This window comes from Schistocerca serialis, chromosome 2 (genome assembly GCF_023864345.2).
Source record: "Schistocerca serialis cubense isolate TAMUIC-IGC-003099 chromosome 2, iqSchSeri2.2, whole genome shotgun sequence".
NCBI classification, from domain to species: domain Eukaryota; kingdom Metazoa; phylum Arthropoda; class Insecta; order Orthoptera; family Acrididae; genus Schistocerca; species Schistocerca serialis.
This window is the reverse complement of record NC_064639.1, coordinates 392,973,824-392,995,444: the sequence shown is the minus strand read 5'-3', so window position 1 is coordinate 392,995,444 and position 21,621 is coordinate 392,973,824. Positions and strand designations below refer to the sequence as shown.

General features: G+C 42.8%; 1 protein-coding gene across 1 annotated transcript in view; it reads right to left on the bottom strand.

The window, feature by feature from the left end:
* Positions 1–2,283: 2,283 nt before the first annotated feature.
* LOC126456015 (homeobox even-skipped homolog protein 2-like) overlaps positions 2,284–21,621 on the bottom strand; it is a 47,898-nt gene continuing 28,560 nt past the window's right edge. The window contains exons 3-5 of the mRNA XM_050091771.1: positions 7,947–8,319; positions 4,686–4,985; positions 2,284–2,765 (exon numbers count right to left, since the gene is read on the bottom strand). Coding sequence (XP_049947728.1) covers positions 2,460–2,765; positions 4,686–4,985; positions 7,947–8,319 — 979 coding nt within the window. The 3' untranslated portion in view covers positions 2,284–2,459. The remainder of the gene's footprint in view (positions 2,766–4,685; positions 4,986–7,946; positions 8,320–21,621) is intronic.

Genomic DNA, 21,621 nt, shown 5'->3' with positions numbered 1-21,621 from the left:
ATTTGCATTAAATTATTCTAAAAAAATGGAACAAAACGTAACAAAGTTTCAGAAATGGTGAATACCGCTTTTGATGTCTCTGCTATGAGTAAAACATGGGTTTACTAGTTACCGCGATAGTCGTGAAGAAGTTGAAGATGACAAACGTTCTGGACGCCCTAGCAAGTCAACAACAGATGAAAAAGATAAAAAAGTAAAATAACTGATTATGACCGATCGTCGAATCACAATCAGGAAAGTTGCTGACTCGGTCATCATAAAGTCATGAAGTCTGTTCGGATGTTTTGGGTATGAAACGTGTGAAAGAAAAATTTGTGTCAAAGAAGCTGGATTTCGAGCAAAAACAGAGGCTAACTGAAGCTACTCAGGCGTCGCTAAATGAAGTCAACAACAATACATAACAAACAGTTGACGGAGCATGGGTGTTGGGTACGACGTCGAAGCTATGCCTCAGTAGTTCTAGTGAAGGCATTCTCGCTCCCAAAAAAGCTCGGCATGTGCTGTCCAATGTCAATGTTCTGAGTACTGTTTACTTAGTTTTTAACGGCATAGCGCGTCATGACTTCTTCCACAAAGGCCAAACAATCAATAAAGAGTACTACTTACATGTTCCACGCCGTTTGCGGCAGACAGTCCGAAAAGAATGCCCAAATTTGTGGCGAAACAACTCGTGGCTTTTGCACCTGCTCACATTTCATTGCTTGTTTGCGAGTTTTTGGTAAGAAAACAACAGAGCAATGGTGCACAGCCTCCATATTTGCCAAATGTGGCCCCGTAGGACGTTTTTCTATTTACAAAAATAAAGAGAACCTCTAAGGGACCGTTGTTTTAGAAACTTAGATGAGATTAAAAGTCTATCGCTAAAAGAACTGAGTGCTATCCCAAAGATCGAGTTCCATAAGTGTTTCGAGAATTGGGAGAAGTGCTGGCATGAGTGTATAATATTTAATGGGGATGCTTTGAAGGAGATAAGATCAATGTAGACGAATAAATAAAATTATTTCTACAAATTATCAAGTATTATTTGGACGTACCTCGTATGTCGCTCATTCTAAGAAATCGTGGCTGTCTGCGATGTCTCCCTCATCGATGTATTCTAGGGAGTCAGGGCATGCTCAGAAGAACATCAATCACGGATACGACCATTAAGTTTTCTTCTTCTGCATGTGCGTCTATATTCTGCGAACCACTGTGATGTGTATTTTACCTGTTATTAGGGCTTCATCCCGTTCCATACAAGTATGGAACGAGGGCAGAATGACTTCTTAGATGGCTGTGTGTGCGTTGTAATGAATCTAATCTTGTCCTCGACCTTCTTACGGGAGCTATAAGTAGGGGGTTGCAGTATACTGCTGGAGTCTTCTTTTAAAGCCGGTTCTTAAACCTTTGTAAACAGGTTTACTGGAGTAGTTTACTTCTGTCTTCAAGTGTCTGCCATTTCAATTTCTTCAGCATCTCTCTGACACTCTCCCATAGATCAAACCAACCTGTGATAATTCTTGCTGCTGTTCTCTTTACAGGTTCAATAGCCCCTATTAATACTATTTGGTACGGGTCTCACACACTTGAGCAGTACTATAGGATGAGTCACATGAGTAATTTGTTAGCAGTCTCCTTTGCACAGGTTCGAATCTTGCCTCGGGCATGGATGTGTGTGGTGTCCTTAGGTTAGTTAGGATTAAGCAGTTGTAAGTTCTAGGGGATTGATGACCTCAGAAGTTAAGTAAGTTAAGTCCCATAGTTCTGAGAACCAACCAACCACCCCTTATACACTGGCTGCTTTTTCATACTTTTATATCAATAAACCGAAGTTTTCAACGTGCTTTAGCTTCACCTGAGCGTATGTAGATGTTTCATTTCGTATCCCTATGGACTTTTAGACTGAGGAATTTTTATGAGTTGACTGATTAGAACTGTGACTCGTTGATACAGTAGTCATAAAATATTGTTTACTGGCTGCGCAATTTAGATTTTGAAAATTAAAAGCAAGTTGCCGATCTTTGCGTGAATTGGAAACCTTATCCATATCTGACTGAATATTTGAGCAGCTTTTCTCAGACAGCATCTCATCACAGGTACCTGAAGTATCTGCAAAAATTCTGAAATTACTCTTGGTATTAATGTACGTAAGGTCACTAACATACTTACATGAAGATATTAGTATTGGATGACTATTGTCTGAGTACACAATGGCTATTTCAAGTAGATTTCACGTCACAGGTGAAATTTATACGCCAAAGCCACGGAATTCTCACAGTTGGTTGTACAAAATAAGAGTAGAGGTAAGCGTAACTCATTTTATTACAAAAGGGCAACAAAAAGTACAAACATAACAAGGACTATAAAAAAACAACGAAGGATGATGGGACGCGAGGTCCGTTTGGAGGTGAGAGAGCGAGTGTAATGTACATATGACAGTCAGCGACTATGTGGGCGGCAGCGGCAGGCGGAGTCAGCGGTCAGTGCCATCCGTGGGCCTTGATCTGGTGGTACACGTGCTTGTAGACGGGCACGTGCACGGGGTACGGCTTGGGCACCGGCACGGCGATGGGCTTCTCCACGGTCACGTGGTACGGCTTCTCCACGGGGTAGGGAACCTTCTTCTCCACCGTCACGTGGTACGGCTTCTCGACGGGCACGTGGATGGTCTTGATGACCGGCACCTCGACGCGCTCAGCGTGCCGCGTGTACACGGGGTACGGGTGCGGCACGTGGACGGCCACGGGGTGTGGTACCGGCACCGGAATGTGGTGCGGCACCGGGATCTGCGGACAAATTGCAATTCCCATTAACATGACGTACTACATCAACAGTCACACGGAAGGGGCGTTCGACAACAGGGTTGAACAAGTGTATCTCACAAGACAGATCGTAAACAACGCACTATACAGATATCATCAAACATTTGTTACTAGACCGTGTTTACCGAGAGGTTGTTATATGTATATAAGTTAGTTCCGTTCATGGCAGGAAGAATGTTCACAGCAAGTAATCCTGACACATGGTGCTCAAGGTACTGGAACGCTATGCTGTATTGCAACTGGTCGATAAAGAGCATGCGAACCTGTAAAACCATAAAAGGTAATCGTTGAGTGAAAGACAAGGCTGTTCTCGCGAAAGACTCAGTTATTCTGCATCTGTCTTTTACCCTATGTAGCGGTGTCATCAGAATGACAAAATAAAGGGTATGGTGTTTAATGGATGCTCACAGTAATTAATCTCTTGATACGTACGATAATGATGTTCGAAAGAGCATAACTAACACTTATATGAGGGATCCTACGTGCTGCAATTTACAGTGACATGCGGCGTATTCACGTAGATGTGCAAACTATTTAACGATAGGCAAAGAACCGCGCAGATAGCTTAATCTTTAACACTGGTGACAGTGCTGAGCTATCCTGTTACATCAGGTGGGTTGCTCGAAACTCTGCTCTACAAAAGCCATCTTTCTCTTCATCACGTTGTGGAAAGATTTCCTCTGATTTTCTCTTTATGATGGTGACTGTTAGCCACTGACAAAGCCAGTCTCTCTTACGTTTCTTGCTTGCCAGTACTCGCGGGGGAAGGTTAGCAGAAAAGCCGTTTATGTTTTAGCGAAAACATCCGCAAGGTACTAGCGGAAGGGACCTTTATGGCACCTCAAATGATGAATCACATTGATAACTCATTTGATGGGATACTGATTGTAAATGCTGATGCCTAGATTTGGAGCAGTTGTAATGTTTCCTGAATGACAGCTGCAGAGAAAATTGTTCTGCACACGTAGGCCTCATTCAGAGTTAGTTAGCAACGCTAGTTGGACGTTTGGTCGTCAACCACCGTCTCTAGTTTGGGGTAAAAACGTATGAAAGAACAGCTGTGAAACATTTCAGAGGGGAAGTACCAAAACTTTGGTTATTCCTGCATCTTCTGCTGTTACACATATGCCAAGGAAAACGTTTTCCGTGGAATCACTTCAAATAGGAAACACAGGGTGAACACTGCTACCGAATTTTTGTAATTAAACGGGAGTGGGGCGATCATCTGGACATTCTAACACTGCACATAGTCCTCTGATGAACAATAAGAATAAGAAAGTAACATCGCTGTCAGGGCCAGCGGGCACTCGACGCAACCAGCCACCACATGATTCTCTGTACAGTGGCGTTTCTGTATGGGGTGGCATATCATCACAGCGGCATTCCAGTTGTCATATTTCTGAACCCTGCTCCTCTGAAGAATAAATCTGGGGTCAACCCATAAGCAGGATCTGAGGCTTTTTCGCTCACGGGCTCAGGCCCAGAAAGTTATACAGAGGAACTTCGGAGGATTTTGCAAAGCGGAACTGACATACGTACAAAGCTTTGGATCTGTTAATGAGGGGTTCTCGTATATGTGAGCTAGTAAGAGCATGTTACTGTCAGAACACTGTTCCACTTTTAACGTGACGGGAAATTTCGTTATGGCGTTCACACCATTTGAAAGTGAACAATTAAGTCTGAGATTCCAACTGTTAATGTGTTAGTAATTCGTAGATGAGACCTATGAGTGTTTCTTGAAATAGGAAATCACTCTAACTAGCAATTTTGATTTAGTCTTGTCACACATATATCGGATGCATCATCTGTTGGTGTCGAACAGCTGGTGATGTTACGTTAAGCGCACTAGTGATGGAGTGCGAGGTATTAATGATGATTACTCACCTTGAGCACCTTGACCTTGGGTGGCTCGATGCTCTTGTGGAAGACGTTCACGTGCTCATGAATTGGCTCGTAGCTGCCGGCGTCGTGTCCGCCGTCGCCGCCGCCGCCGTAGCCGCCCCCATAGCCTCCATCGTAGCCGCCTCCGACGCCGCCGCCATAGCCGCCGCCTCCGTAGCCACCTCCTTGGCCTTCAAGGCCGCCGCCCCCGACGCCGCCGTCGACGCCCCGCTTCTCCACCTTGCGCTCATTGGGCGCTGCCGGGTAGCAGTGCGCGCTCGCCACCAGTAACGCCAAGCAAATCTGTCCGAACGCGGTGTAAATACAAATGTTACTCCGGCTCAGCACTGCGTACGTTAAAGATTAGATTACTTCTTGCAAAGAATTGAAGATGCATTTGCCTCGGGCACTTCTCGTGGTGGAGTTCAGAGTTAGACAGCCTAAGAACAGGGGGACCTTGGCGAAGGATGAACATATGAAACTGAAAATGGAATGGTAGGCAGAACCTTATGTTTCAAGGAATTTGTTCCACTAAAAGTAGTAATCATACCTTACGGAAATGAAAGGTAAGGAGAAGGGGTAAAAATGTACCAGAAAAGATCCTTCTACTCTCGAATATGTCGAAGAATGATAACACGTTGTTTATACTAATCTAAGGACCGAATCACTATTTCCAGTGACACATACCGTCACTGGATCGTATTGTAAGGGAAGTTTGGGGTCTGACCTATGTCTGTGGTGTATGAACTTAAACCTATGTCACCCAGAAGGGGACACAGTTCTCCAACCATCATTCGAGATCGTGTGCTTCTGCAGTAGCATACTTCAACAATACTGGCTGCGGAATTTTGAAAATCGGGCTGCTCTTTTATTCGCGATTTGTGGATGAAAAATGGCAAACTATAAATCACCGCTTCTTCTCTTATTGTTGACTGTGATAATTAAACTAGTGCATCTATTTTCCAATTACTTTTCCAATTTCAAGCTCTAGCGATTCTGCATATGCATGGCGCGTGTCATTGTGATTGCTCCTACAAAACGAGAATACGGGGAAAGAACGACAAATCGTTTTGCCGCACATAGGTCCATATTATATCAAACTCAAACATTACGAACCAGAATTACCGCATGTTTCTGAAATGATGCTATGGCACAGGTGCAACGATTAGAGAAACTCCAGTGAATAATAGTCATAACGAAGAAGATATTTTCACTGTCGCTGGATTATTGTGCAAAAATTAACGTGACTCATTTTATACACACGTTAATTCCTTAGACTATCGGCAATCGATCACTGTTCTGTTATTTAACGTTTCGCTTCCGACGAGTGAGTTACCACAGATTTATTCTGATATTCATTAGAGAATCCATTCCTACCGGTAAATATTTCTTCCCAGGAGAAAGTCTAAGATACTGAAAGGTATCTACTCCATCTAGTCTCGAGATGAATCACTCGAAAGTTCGTCAATACTGACACGTGTTTTCACAAAGTCTTTGACCACTGTCGTCGAGCATGGAAAACACATAAGAAGTGATGTGGCTTGAGAGATCTATTTTGCTATATACAAATGGTTCAAATGGCTCTGAGCACTATGGGACTTAACATCTGAGGTCATCAGTCCCCTAGAACTTAGAACCACTTAAACCTAACTAACCTAAGAACATCACACACATTTATGCCCGACTCAGGATTCGAACCTGCGACCGTAGCGGTCGCGTGGTACCAGACTGAAGCGCCTATAACTGCTCGGCCACAGCGGCCGGCTTGCTATATACATCTACGAGTACATCTGCCTTCTTCACCCCACCTTGTGGTAGTGTTGTATTACGGCTCCATTTTACTAAACATCGGATGATTCAGTGAAACGACAACTTCCGTTGGCAAACCGAATAAATACAAATCTCTCAGAATTTTCGCTAGAAAGCACATGTATCACGATTCGTCTGCGAATGCCGAAGAGTGCTAATAACCTAGTTGTTGGGCTACCTAAACCAATAAACACTAAATCCCCGTCCGCCCCCCCCCCCCCAATACACACACACTTACTCTAAACTGACAGCACAATAAATTTTAAAAATAAGTATTTTCGTTAACCCTTCATCTTGCCTTTAGCGACTCCGGTGGACCTTATTCAACACTTCTATGACACTCTCGTGCTGAACAGGCCCCCAAGCGTTCTTTCGATCTTCCGTGACTTCTCGTTTGTGCAGCTCGGTAGCAGCCTCGGATTAAAGATTTAGTCATAAACCGATTCCTTCGTGGGTGAATTACATTTCAGTGGCTTTCTTCACGCCCTTAGAAATATATTTGTATGATGTAATTTCAGTGCCAGTTTCATTAAATGTCCACCCCTGGTAGCTGAGTGGTCATCGCGACGGGATGTCATACCTAACGGGTCGGATTCGTTTCCTGGCTGAGTCGGAGATTTTTTCCGCTCGGGGACTGCGTGTTGTGTTGTCCATATCATCGTCATTTCATCCCCAACGACACGCAAGTCACTGAAGTGGCGTCGGTTCAAAAGACTGGCACCATGCGAACGGTCTACCCGACGGGAGACCCTTGCCACACGGCATTTCCATTTCAGTTTCAGTAAATCGTTTTCAGGATCAGGATGTGCCATTTTCAAACAAAATTACTATAAAAATCGACGTTTCGACCTTTTCAGCAGCGGTTATTTTTAGAGCTACCAAACTCTGAAAAGACGATGGAAGTGTCTCTTTTTATAGCTGGTTTAGTTTCATTATTACGTGTCCTGACATCGAAGGAATTTTATTCACATATTTGTATGCTACTAGTACCAGACGAGTCTGCCATCGCAGATTTCGACGTTCCGATCTTCTTACTGGCTTTTATCTTCGGGACTAATGAATTCACGCAGTAGTACTGACTAGGACCGCTTAAAAGACAATGGAAAAGTCTATTGTTTTTATAGCTGTTTGGTTTAACACAATGCGCTCTAACACCCAACCTGATTTTATTAAAATATTTATCTATCCTCCTGCCAAACATGGCTGCCTAAGGATATCTGATTATTGCAACTGACCCTAGGAAGTAATCGACGATGGGACAGTAATAAAACAAGTTGTGAGCACTAACCCTATGGGAGCTACAAAAATTCCCGGTAAGAACAACACATATGCTTCAAAAGTTTTTGTCACGATGAAGAGAAATGTTGATTAAAAAAATTTGCACCGCTAGTCACGTTGCACAAGATCTCGATCTCCGTCGCAGGGCGAGCACACGTGAGATGTGGAGCGACTCACCATGTGGAGGGCCATCGTGGCGCTGGAACGATGCTGTGGGCTGCAGAGGAGAGCTACAGTGGGCGACTGATGGCCCGATGGCCGGCGCTGGCCTATTATAGGCGGCCCGACGGCTCCTTTCACCGGGCGAGCAGGCAGAGGCGGCATGCGGCAAGTAGCGCCCCCACCCTGCGTCCGGCAGGTGGGGACCGGGCGCGGCGACAGGACAGCCGGCGAGAGCACGGGGCAGCCGCGGCCGACTTTCCGCGGGCACCCCGCCACCGGATACTCGCCGGCTCCGGCTATCTGCACATTCCTGCCCGCTTCTTTCTCAAACTTGCACCTCCTCAGGGTCGCCTGCGTGCGAATTCCAGAGGAACCATTACCCACGATACTGCAGTGCCTTTGTTTTATTTAGAAAGTACGATTCAGTGTTCCTTCGAACGTGCATGCATGTCTGAATGCATATTGCATCATATACGAACGCGTGGTGTCTGTTCTTTCGAATATGTCCGAGAGAACAGACACTTGCATTCAATTATTGATTCACCTCGATGGGCCGTCAATCGATCATCTTCAGTGCGGTTCCCTGTAGAAATCTCACAGTAGTGAGCATGGGGAACATGGACGGGCACTGCACATAGGAGAAGCTCGGTAGGAGTGTGCGTCGGCCGGAATGCGTGCCCAGATATTCCGCACAGTTTCGAAAAATGCTGTGTCCGGATGGCACACTGGCTAACGCAGCTGACTAGGAAGCATCAGATCTCGATTTCGAGTCCCGGCCCTGTACAAATTTTTACTCCTCGCCGCTGATTTTGCATGAAGTCCCGATGAAGCTGGCATCAGTGAATCCTTCCTTTTCCATTCCTTTCTTCCTGCTGAAATTTCAATTTACGAGGCGTGGTTTTTAGCTAAGTACCGCAGCGCTGCGATCGGCGTTCTGCGCATGAGCACTGGGTCTACGCACTGACGCCATTATAGTTGGTTCTTACTTGTTTACGTTGTGTGCTGTGTGTTTAAGATGCCTCCGACAATCATGAATATGGCTCTGAGCACTATGGGACTTAACTGCTGAGGTCATCAGTCCCCTAGAACTTAGAACTACTTAAACCTAACTAACCTAAGGACATCACACACATCCATGCCCGAGGCAGGATTCGAACCTGCGACCGTAGCGGATAACCGTGAGTCCCGGCGACTGTGAAGTACGGGCTGTTATAAGATTATTTAGTGCTAAAGGCGTGAAAGCGATCGATATTCCTGGTGAGATCTCTGCAGTTTACTGAGAAAACATTATGAGTGATGGAATGGTAAGAAAGTGGGTGAGAGCATTTAAAGATGGCCGCACAAATGTGCATGATGAAGAATGGATTGGGCGTCTTTCGGTCGTTAATGAATGTTAGGTGCAGGAAGTGGACAATAAGTTGAGAGAAAACAGACGCTTTACGGTTTCCTCCTTGCAGGATGACTTTCCTAATGTTTCCCGTAGTGTTTTATATGGCGTCATGACCGAGCACTTGAATTACCGAAAATTTTGCGCAGATTGGGTGCCGAAAATGTTGACAGAAGCGCACAAAACCAAACGTTTAGACAGTGCAATGACTTTTGACTTTCCTTGAGCGGTGCCACAACGACGGTGATGCTTTCTTAAGCCAAATTGTTACGGGCGATGAAACATGGGTGCCCTACGTCACACCACAATCAAAGCAACAGTCCATGGAATGACAGCATTCAGATTCACCCAGAAAAGTGAAGTTTAAGCAAACAATTTCCGCCCAGAAAATTATGTGCACACTTTTATGGGACAGGAAAGAGACAAGCGGGAACTCCGGGTTGGAATCGCAGACCGACACAAATTTTTAATGTCGCCATTCCATTCTGCAGTTTCAGATTCCCTGTATTCGCAACTGAAAATATATTTAATGCACATAAAAAAATAGTACTCTGTGCGAAGTTTGTGTCTCCGTTTCGATTTTTCGTGAAAACGTCGCTATAAAATAATAAGTGTTTCGTATTAATATGTAACTAAATTATCAAATTTAAATACAATGGTTAAATAGAGCAGTACAATTGTTACAGAACAGACATATCACTTTTTTTTTCTTTTTTGCATGAAGCAGGGATCTGTAGATTCATGAAGGCAAAAGCGTATCGAGGAATGTTATCGTTAACGATGAGATCAGCATGATCAGCGGTGGCATCTTTCATAAAACATACGACCACCTGAAGCATATCACAAGCGTACATGACATGCGCTTAGATGGGCTCAATTTAATACTACGCGGTGATGTGTCTCATGGGTCAGCTACGTAGCCGCTTTACGGCGTTTTTTATTTCCTTTTTGAGGCTGCCGTAACTATCACATTTGCTTGGCACTGGACTTATTAGGCCTTTGGATCCCTTTCGACGCGAGCTTATCTGTAACTTGCATTTTCTGTAATGCCGAGAATATCTTATGTGTCGTATGAGATGATATACTTCATGACTTTAAAATTTTCTGTTTACGAGGGCGTACCGGAAAATATTGCCACCGAATTTTTTATCTGAAATCTCTTAAAGCTTTTTAAATAAAAAGTATTCTGTATCTTTATTCTTCGTGGTTTCACACATGCAACCCTCTGCTGCACATGGTGATGTGTAACGTAACAATGTCGGTGCTTGAGGAACAGTGTGCTGCAATTGAGTTTCGAATTCCAAGAGTTCGTCCACACCTCCGTCGGCATCACAGTGCCAGGACCCACGACCAATGTGACATCTGCAATAATCCGATGCCTTGGGTTCACCGTCATCGATCATCTTCCATCCGCTTTTCATATGTTTCCACAACTTAAAGAACACCATCAACGACTTTGATAGTGATGAAGCGGTGCAAACAGAGACGAGATGATGACGCCGTCAACAAAGCTAAACTTTACACATTGACGGTGTCAAGAAACTGGTCCTTTTTTGGGAGAAACTTATTCGTCACCAGGGTGATTATGTTAAATAAATATGCAGATGTGAAGAATTAAGATGTAGGGCGCTAACAACGTTTGTTTTATTTAAAAAGCTTAAGAGTTAGGACATAAAAAAATTGGAGGCATTACTTTTCAGCACCCCTACGTAATAACTATTTTCATTTATATTTTTGTGTTTTCACTTTGGGTCCTACTATTGCTCCGCGAGCTGTTCACAATGACACCCAACTCAGTATACTAGCAAAACGCGTTTTCTAGCTACATCTACTTACATCTTTACACAAAGCTAATTCGTAATAATCACTCACCTGCGCCTTACTGGTACGATGACGTCACAGATCTGATCTATGCGTTGTGCCCTCAAACATTGTTTACGCATTATTAGGCTCGCAGTTATTAACGATTCAAGTCTGACGATACTTTGTCACACAGGACAGTCCTGCAGACGAGTGAGTAGTTTTCACTTCAAAACTACTATGCAACTTTGAATAAATTGTGTTGTCCTTCAGTCGGAAGACTTGGTCGATGTAGTTATCCTCCCTTGTCTGTCAAGTGCAAACTTTTTTACCTCTGTGTAACTACTGTAACCTACATAAATTATGACCTGCTTACAGTGTTAATGTCTTGGTCATTCTTTACAATTTTTACTTACAGTTTCCTCCATTGCCAAAATCACTATCCTTGATGCCTCAGGATGTGTCCTCTAAGCCGATAATTTCTTTTCCCATTTATAATTCTTACATTGTTGTAAGGTATTCACGCATACATGCAATTTCCAGCATTCTTCTATACCACCACATCTCCTTGTCTTAACTGTTTATCGTCCAAGACTACCCTGTAGACAAATATCTAAAGAATAGACATATCAACATTGTAATTTGCAATCGATTTTAACAAATTCCTCTTTATTAACTGCTACCGAAGTGGTTAAGTGTATCTTTATATGAATTTGACCATTAAGGAATTATTTTTGCACCGTAGTAATCTTATCCCGGAACAGAAAATACGTGCTATAACTCATAATGTTTCATTTCTGTGCGGGAAGAAGTATCCGGGCATCCGTTTGTACAGCGGAATTGACCGCTAGATGTCAGGAGAGGTCGACCCACCAGTATAAAAGGAGGAGGGGAGGAGTATCGTGTCAGTAAAGTGGCAGTAACATCAGAATGGGGGGTTGGGGGAGGAGAGCTTAGTGACTCTAACCGTGAAATAGTCATTAGATGTCATCTGAGTAACAGACCCAGCAGAGACAATTCAACCCTTCTAAAGCTGCCCGGGTCGCCAGTGATGTGACTGTGAAGTGCAAATGCGAAGGAACGACCACAGATAAACCGAGACCGGATAGACGTCAGGTACGGACGGACAGGGTGCGTGGAACACTGATGTTTTGGTTGTAAAAAAATCGCATGAAATAACCGGAAGGGGTCGCTTGTGAGTTCCAAAGTACAACCATGAGTTCAGCTATCACAATGACTGCGCCTATGGAGTTGTAAACAATGTGGCCTCTCATAAGGAAAACATATCTGTAGTCAACACATACGGTTATGAAAAGAGCTACACGACTGAATAGTAGACGACTGGAAACGAATTTGGAGTGACGAATCACGCTATATCCGGTAGCAATCACCTGCCATCGTGTGCAGTGCCAACAGTGAATTACAGAGGTGCTTACGTTAAGGCATGGGAGTGAATTTCCTCGCGAAGATGTGGTTCCATTATTGTATGTAAAACAGCTAAATGCGGAAGAAAGTGAAGCACTGTATAGTTTGTGCAGTAGAGTAACAGTTTGGAGTCGATGACTGTATTAGCGTGACATTACACGCTGTCATAAAATAATATCTGCGAGGTAATGTAGAAAATAACATTTATAAAATGGACATGCCTGCACAGGACCGGACCTGAACTCAATAGAACCACCTGTGGGATGAATTACAACGTCTACATTTTTCCAGGCCCCAGCGTCCTGCAACACTACCTTCTTCCCAACGTCTCTGCGCAATTCAGTATGAAACATACCCCAGGCGATGAGTGGATCATTTATTAACCGGCCATGGCCAATACCCCTCGATCTACTGCGTACAAACCTCTTTCAGGAAGCTAATTGTTTCTCTGGACAGACAAGAACCCGAGAGACGTACTTCTATACTCTGCCGATTAGTCGCAGAAAATACGAATAATACACCCACACAACGACGTAACACAACCATTTAGAGCTCAGACTTCGTAAATTGATAACACCACTATGCGGACAGACTGTGTAGGGCGCTGCAAAAAGAGTACTTGCAGAGACGAGAGTGCAGGCGGCAAAGGGCACAGGCGGCAAAGGACGCAGATGACAAATGATCAGAGAGGCAATACAAACGAGACAGGCTGCAGCAGAAGTGGTAGAAGATTAGATGACAGCGGCACAGGCGCGACCAAATACGTAGTCACCGGAGTGTCACGAACTATTAGACAGCAAGAGAAATGTACAAATAAAGGGCAGCATACGCTTCGATAATGTAGAAGCAGAAACAAGCCGTCTGAGGGCGGGAGGCTCGAAGTATTATTGAGGTCCTCGCCTACGGATGATGAGTAGTAGTAAATCTGGCATTAGCTCCCCAGCAGCGAGAGGCTCAGGTACTCCCTCCTGGAAAGCATCGGTGGTGGCATTCTATAAACCTAAACTTTACCTAACTGCCTCTTTTCCCTCTTTCTTAGATTATAAATTGTTAATTTTAACTATTTCCGTCTCCCAGTTAGTTTTAACTTTACACGTGAAGCTGTCACATTGTTAAACTTTGTTAAAATAATAAGAAATAAAATAAGGTTCACATCTCATTTCTATACATGGTAATTGAAGTCACTTACTTACGTCCGTCCGTAAAGAGAGAGCTAATCTCAGGAACAGCTCTAACGATATTGATCCGTACAAACAGAGCAGTTTCTGCATCAGTCACTTGTTTATTTTGCCACTACACATTTCGATGGTTCATACCATCGTCTTCCTGTGGAGAGTTGTTTGCTTACATGGCTGGTGTTGGTGAAGAGTCAGACGTCTTTCCACAGTCACAGACCAAGGGCAGTGTAGGGCTTTTTGTGTCTTTGGCTAATGATAAAAATTTGTTTATTTAGGAAAGGCACTTTACAGGTTAAAAAAAAACATGAATTTTGGGTGTACTTATAGGGATGGTAATGTTGTAAAAGTTCTGCATACTGTTATTTGATGTAAGCTATATCCTCGCCACTGCACATTACTTATAAACTGTCACTTTAGAGATCTTGTAAATATAACACATAATTATTGTTTACTTTGGTTACAGAAATAAACGTGTTATTCATTTTTTAAAATATGAACAAGCTGCACCAGAATACTGACATATGCCACAATTCAGTTATTTTAGTTGGTAGCTATATACTGTAAAAAGGCGTCTGTACTCTTCACCAAAACCAAGCCTGTAAATAAATAGTTTTCTGCCTGAACATGATGATGTGAACCATCGAAACGTGCAATGGCAAAATAAAAAAGTGTCTGACGCAGAAACTGTTTTATTTGTGTTCGTCAACAGTCGCAGCTCTCATAATGCCGTCCCTTATGGGCGAAATATTGATTTTGACCCAGTTTAGACTAACAGACACACTGATTCATGAGGAAGGTTTTTCTATAAAATTTCGAAATATTTCGTAAAAATTGTTCGAATTAATGAAATGTAAGTTGTAGAAACGATGCCACTGACTCCTAGCGAACAGCCGCCATACCTCGGGGGGGGGGGGGGGGGGGGGGCAAAGTGACTTGAGAATGCAGCAAGCCGAGTATGGGATATGTCGTAGTGGGCTAAAGGTAGAGGGTGTGGCTGTAAACTGAAAGACTGTGGGGCCGAATCCTGGCTGAGTATTTTTTTTTCACTCTACCTTTTAACGAGCACTCACCACTCGTGTTGTTGTTGTAGTCTTCAGTCCTGAGACTGATTTGATGCAGCTCTCCATGCTACACTAGACTGTGCAAGCTTCTTCATCTCCCAGTACTTACTGCAACCTACATCCTTCTGAATCTGTTTAGTGTATTCATCTCTCGGTCTCCCTCTACGATTTTTACCCTCCACGCTGCCCTCCAATACTAAATTGGTGATCCCTTGATAACTCAGAACATGTCCTACCAACCGATCCCTTCTTCTAGTTAAGTTGTGCCACAAACTTCTCTTCTCCCCAATCCTATTCAATACCTCCTCATTAGTTATATGATCGACCCATCTAATATTCAGCATTCTTCTGTAGCACCACATTTCGAAAGCTTCTATTCTCTTCTTGTCCTAACTAGTTACCGTCCATGTTTCCCTTCCATACATGGCTACGCTCCATACAAATACTTTCAGAAACGACATCCTGACACTTAAATCAATACTCGATGTTAACAAATTTCTCTTCTTCAGAAACGCTTTCCTTGCCATTGCCAGTCTACATTTTATATCCTCTCTACTTCGACCATCATCAGTTATTTTGCTTCCCAAATAGCAAAACTGCTTTACTACTTTAAGTGTCTCATTTCCTAATCTAACTCCCTCAGCATCACCAGACTTAATTCGACTACATTCCATTATCCTCGTTTTGTTTCTGTTGATGTTCATCTTATACCCTCCTTTCACGACACTGTCCATTCCGTTCAACTGCTCCTTTGCTGTCTCCGACAGAATTACAATGTCGTCGGCGAACCTCAAAGTTTTTATTTCTTCTCCATGGATTTTAATACCTACTCCGAATTTTTCTTTTGTTTCCTTCACTGCTTGCTCAATATACAGATTGAATAACATCGGGGATAGGCTACTACCATGTCTCACTCCCTTCCCAACCACTGCTTCCCTTTCGTGCCCCTCGACTCTTATAACTGCCATCTGGTGTCTGTACAAATTGTAAATAGCTTTCGCTCCCTGTATTTTACCCCAGCCACCTCCAGAATTTGAAAGAGAGTATTCCAGTCAGCATTGTCAAAAGCTTTCTCTAAGTCTACAAATGCTAGGAACGTAGGTTTGTCTTTCCTTAATCTAGCTTCTACGATAAGTTGTAGGGTCAGTATTGCCTCACGTGTTCCAATATTTCTACGGAATCCAAACTGATCTTCCCCGAGGTCGGCTTCTACCAGTTTTTCAATTCGCCTGTAGAGAATACGCGTTAGTATTTTGCATCCGTGACTTATTAAACTGATTGTTCGGTAATTTTAACATCTGTCAGCACCTGCTTTCTTTGGAATTGGAATTATTATATTCTTCTTGAAGTCTGAGGGTATTTCGCCTGTCTCGTACATCTTTCTCACCAGATGGTAGAGTTTTGTCAGGACTGGCTCTCCCAAGGACGTCAGTAGTTCTAATGGAATGTTGTCTACTCCCGGGGCCTTGTTTCGACTCAGGTCCTTCAGTGCTCTGTCAAACTCTTCACGCAGTATCGTATCTCCCATTTCATCTTCATCTATATCCTCTTCCATTTCCATATTATTTTCCTCAAGTACATTGCCCTTGTATAGGCCCTCTATGTACTCCCTCCACCTTCCTGCTATCCCTTCTTTGCTTAGAACTGGGTTTCCATCTGAACTCTTGACTCGTACAAATTTCGAAATATGGTGACAATTTCAGACTACCAGTTCTGCTTTCCTCAGATTAGCAGTTGCAACTGGCACACTTAATTAGCAGGAAATTCTTCTTACACCAGGCAGTGAATTACTCAAGTTTGAAGTATCATTAGGAATACGGCTAATAACAAAAGGTATCCCCTCCTCCTTCAGGCTGTGATGTGAGATGACAGTTTGAAATAATAAAATGTTTGTCACCAACAGTTTCTCTGCAATAGTTTAAGAAAAACTGCATAGTGAAAACACATGTTAATTTAAAGTATGTGGTGTTTTATTTTTTTGGCTACAATAAAAACATTTTCCGAATAACTGCTTCAGCAAGTTTGCTTCTTTTACACAAAGTACGTTCTTCCAGCACAGCAGCAGATGTCTCAACTTTTCGCTTTCTGCCTTCCCTGAATCAAACCTGGATGAGGACATGTTTCTTTGCATGGCACAGCGAAGAAGCTTGCCGTAAAGAGCCCATGACAAAGAACTGCGGCAAAAAGTCTCAACAATACATCACAGTGTGTACTACGCTTCACAAGAGCATTACTATAACACTAACTAAACACGTTTATCATGCGTGAATTTTTTAACTTTTTTTTTCATTTGTGCCACCTTAGCCAGCCTCCAATACATACTGAATGACCCACACACACATACGCTGATGATTGGCATACAATATTTACTTTGGTTGTAAACATATTACTTACATCACGATGTGCTACCATCACTGCCATGAGATGTCACTCCATACGCCATTGCAACATGCAACACATAATATTGATGCCTGCAGAAAACTTTCGAGCCACGCGCTGCCCACATCACGTAAGTGATATGGTAGTGATGATCTTCAGTTGCTTAATGTCGTTCTCTGAAATTTATTAGCACCTCTCTGCAACAGCTCACAAACTTCACTACGCCACACAAGTCATCTGACCGTTGCGAAGCCTAGTCGGGTCGCTAATTATGTATATATACAGGAAATTTAACTGTTCATGTTAGACATTTCTAGAGGTCGTAGAGGGTATTAAGTAGATCAAGTTGTTCATACGAACCCATGTCCGGAAACGTCAACCAACGACGCCACTGAGCGTCAAAAATATAGGCGCTGGCACCTGTAAATGTATGTGCGCACTGGGTGTTTCCGTGATACATAACAAACGTTCAACGATGATGGATAAGGATAAATTTATCAATTTTAAGTAAAGATCCCAGTACAGTAAACAAACGAGTCGAGAGTTACAAGCGAAAACTCTTCTGATACCTCTGATAGTGGAATTCATGTACCGGTACTGTTGTTGCTAAGATTTTTCAGAGGTGGTACTATAGACCAAGACTAGAGAAAAACGCGCTAGTTAAAAATGGGCTCTACAATGAATACCTTAAGAACTATGAACACTTGTTCAATAGAGGTTTGGTGTTTCACATTTCAGATTATGAACAGGTGCTCATAGCTCTTCAAGTATGCATTTTAGATCACATATTTACTAGACATTTTTTCTTATCCTGGTGCATATTACCAGCTCGGAAGGTTCCATACCACACATTCCCAACAGTACCGGTACAGTTATTCCACTGTCAGAAGTATGAGAATGATTTTCGCTTGTAACTTTCGACTCGTCCGTTTCCGAACCAGGGACGTTGACCTTAAATTGCTACATTTGTTCGTCTCCATCATCCCTGAAAGTCTGTAACATCATAACCGAATCAACCTATATATACAAACATTTACAGGCGCCCGCGTCTGTAACTTTGACGCTCCGTAGTGTCGATGTTTGACGTTTACGGATAATGATTTCTATGTAAAACGTGATCCACTAAGTCCTCTCTATACCGTCCAGAAGTGTGTAACATGAATTGTGAAACACATTGTATGTAATTTAATGTTGCGAAAACATGACCTGTCGTAGTAAACTAAGTCTCAAGTCATTTTTAAATGGCAGCAAATAAAAAAATCACCGTTTCCTCTGGTTTCACTTTTTGAGGAAGACTAGGCTTCCTCCACAGACAATCAGACATCTCATTCACAGTGTGCACAGTAAAGCTCTACTCGTCACAAAGACGAAATCTGGACATGGTCATTTTAATTACCACTGACATATGTCCTGAAACTTTTGATAGCACAGTTGATGTTACCACACCCTCACCTTGTTCCTGTCAAAATTACGAGGACGTTATTTTTGTGTTCATTCTTGCTTTTTTTAGTTATATTGTTCCCTAAGAAATGTGAAACAATTTTTTAAACTGTAGGATGAGAGAAGACTCCGACTTGGTAATCACGTTGGATGAATTGCAACTCTTAGCTGCTGATCGTCCCTTTGAACATGCTGGAGGCCGTCCAGTACTTTCTTATTGTCCCTCTTGTTAAGCTTTCTCAACGCCCACTGAATGACATTTATTGTTTATGTATGAATCGGCAGTTCTGATAGAAAGTAGTGAGGAGTTTGAGAAATTTTTACAAAGATTGTGTTACGTACATAGTAAATTAACATCTTAACAGTCAAGAAAGAGGTGGCCAAATTAATATACAGGGAACTACACGGGAGTGAAACAGTATAATAGGCCAGGAAGAGGTATTGTAAGCCGCATCAAGCTTACGATAAAAAGTAGCGTAAATATATTTCCTTTTCCTTTTCAAGCTGAAAAAACCTAGCGGACAAAAACTATCGAAATTTTAATTGACTTTAAACGGATAAACGGCTTCAGACGCCGTTATTGTGAGACGGTTCAGCACCGAAGTAGGTAAGTGGAACATAAATGACCATTCCTTTGATCCTTTGATCTGTTTCATCACACACACACACACACACACACACACACACACACAAACATGCTTGCCGTAAAGCACTTAGTCGGGATTGTTGTAAACAGTACATTGAAAGTGTTTGAAAATTGGTACATTAGAACAGTTAAAAGGCCGAAGAAAATAGGAATGCCAGACGACAGGAATATTAACCATTACTGTCCCGTTGACGAAAAGGTCATTAGATATGGAAATGCTCAGCGAGGTGAAATGTAGGGTAAGACACTGGTCGTTGCCTCTTCGTAGGAACAATTGTTGCTATTTTAAGTATTGTAGTAAAACATAAATCAAGATGGATAAAACGAAGTTCGGTACCACTATACTATCGTCTACGAGTCCAGAGCGTTCACAACTGCACGAAAAGTCTGCGTGCTGGGCAGGAGGAAAGAGGGGAAACATTTCTGATTTTTTTACCCATAAATATCAAACGCATCTACGTTTATCCACTAATGCCTGGGGCGTGTAACAAAGAGTAAACGTTACATTGTAGAACTGATTCTTCTTTATCTACATCTACATTGATACTCCGCAAGCCACCCAACGGTGTGTGGCGGAGGGCACTTTACGTGCCACTGTCATTACCTCCCTTTCCTGTTCCAGTCGCGTATGGTTCGCGGGAAGAACGACTGTCTGAAAGCCTCCGTGCGCGCTCTAATCTCTCTAATTTTACATTCGTGATCTCCTCGGGAGGTATAAGTAGGGGGAAGCAATATATTCGATACCTCATCCAGAAACGCACCCTCTCGAAACATGGCGAGCAATCTACACCGCGATGCAGAGCGTCTCTCTTGCAGAGTCTGCCACTTGAGTTTATTAAACATCTCCGTAACGCTATCACGGTTACCAAATAACCCTGTGACGAAACGCGCCGCTCTTCTTTGAATCTTCTCTATCTCCTCCGTCAGACCGATCTGGTACGGATCCCACACAGATGAGCAATACTCAAGTATAGGTCGAACGAGTGTTTTGTAAGCCACCTCCTTTGTTGATGGACTACATTTTCTAAGCACTCTCCCAATGAATCTCAACCTGGTACCCGCCTTACCAACAATTAATTTTATTGATCATTCCACTTCAAATCGTTCCGCACGCATACTCCCAGATATTTTACAGAAGTAACTGCTACCAGTGTTTGTTCCGCTATCATATAATCACACAATAAAGGATCCTTCTTTCTATGTATTCGCAATACATTACATTTGTCTATGTTAAGGGTCAGTTGCCACTCCCTGCACCAAGTGCCTATCCGCTGCAGATCTTCCTGCATTTCGCTACAATTTTCTAATCCTGCAACTTCTCTGTATACTACAGCATCATCCGCGAAAAGCCGCATGGAACTTCCGACACTATCTACTAGGTCATTTATATATATTGTGAAAAGCAATGGTCCCATAACACTCCCCTGTGGCACGCCAGAGTTTACTTTAACGTCTGTAGACGTCTCTCCATTGATAACAACATGCTGTGTTCTGTTTGCTAAGAACTCTTCAATCCAGCCACACAGCTGGTCTGATATTCCGTAGTCTCTTACTTTGTTTATCAAGCGACAGTGCGGAACTGTATCGAACGCCTTCCGGAAGTCAAGAAAAATAGCATCTACCTGGGAGCCTGTATCTAATATTTTCTGGGTCTCATGAACAAATAAAGCGAGTTGGGTCTCACACGATCGCTGTTTCCGGAATCCATGTTGATTCCTACATAGTAGATTCTGGGTTTCCAGAAATGACATGATTCAACAGCTATAGAGAGGAATTGGTGTGGCGCACATGTAGCGATGAAGAGGTCTGAATAAATTAGACTGGAATGTAAAAGTAGATAATAGTGTTATTCATAAGTACCTTGCGCAAAACCTGCAAGGCATACCGTAAACAGACACACATTAGTGGACCAAGCATCTCTCCAAGTTTGTAGTTCACACTGCAGGTACTCAATATGGGTTTCGTTTGTGATGTTGCCAGTGCCAATTCGTGGGTGTAAGTCGTTGACGCGGTATGTCCTGGAAAAGGCGGACGCAAATTGTTTTGCGAATCTAGTAACTGGGTTGCCTATCTACAGGTGTGAACTATTTCAATGCTAAAATACAGTGACGAGGATTAACAATGAAACTTGAGAACAGCACAGCCTGCAGGTGCAGTCTATAAGAATTGTGCTAAACATTAATACGTTACTAATACACAACAATAAAATGCAAAAATTCCAACGATTCTCTGATAAACTATCGTTGGACACATATTTCCCATAGGCAGTCAAAGGGTTAACGGGATCACAGAGGTTGCTAGATTTTACTAAGTAGTATCATGTGCAAATGCTCACGAATCCGAAGTATAGAAGTAGGAATTAACTGGACTGATA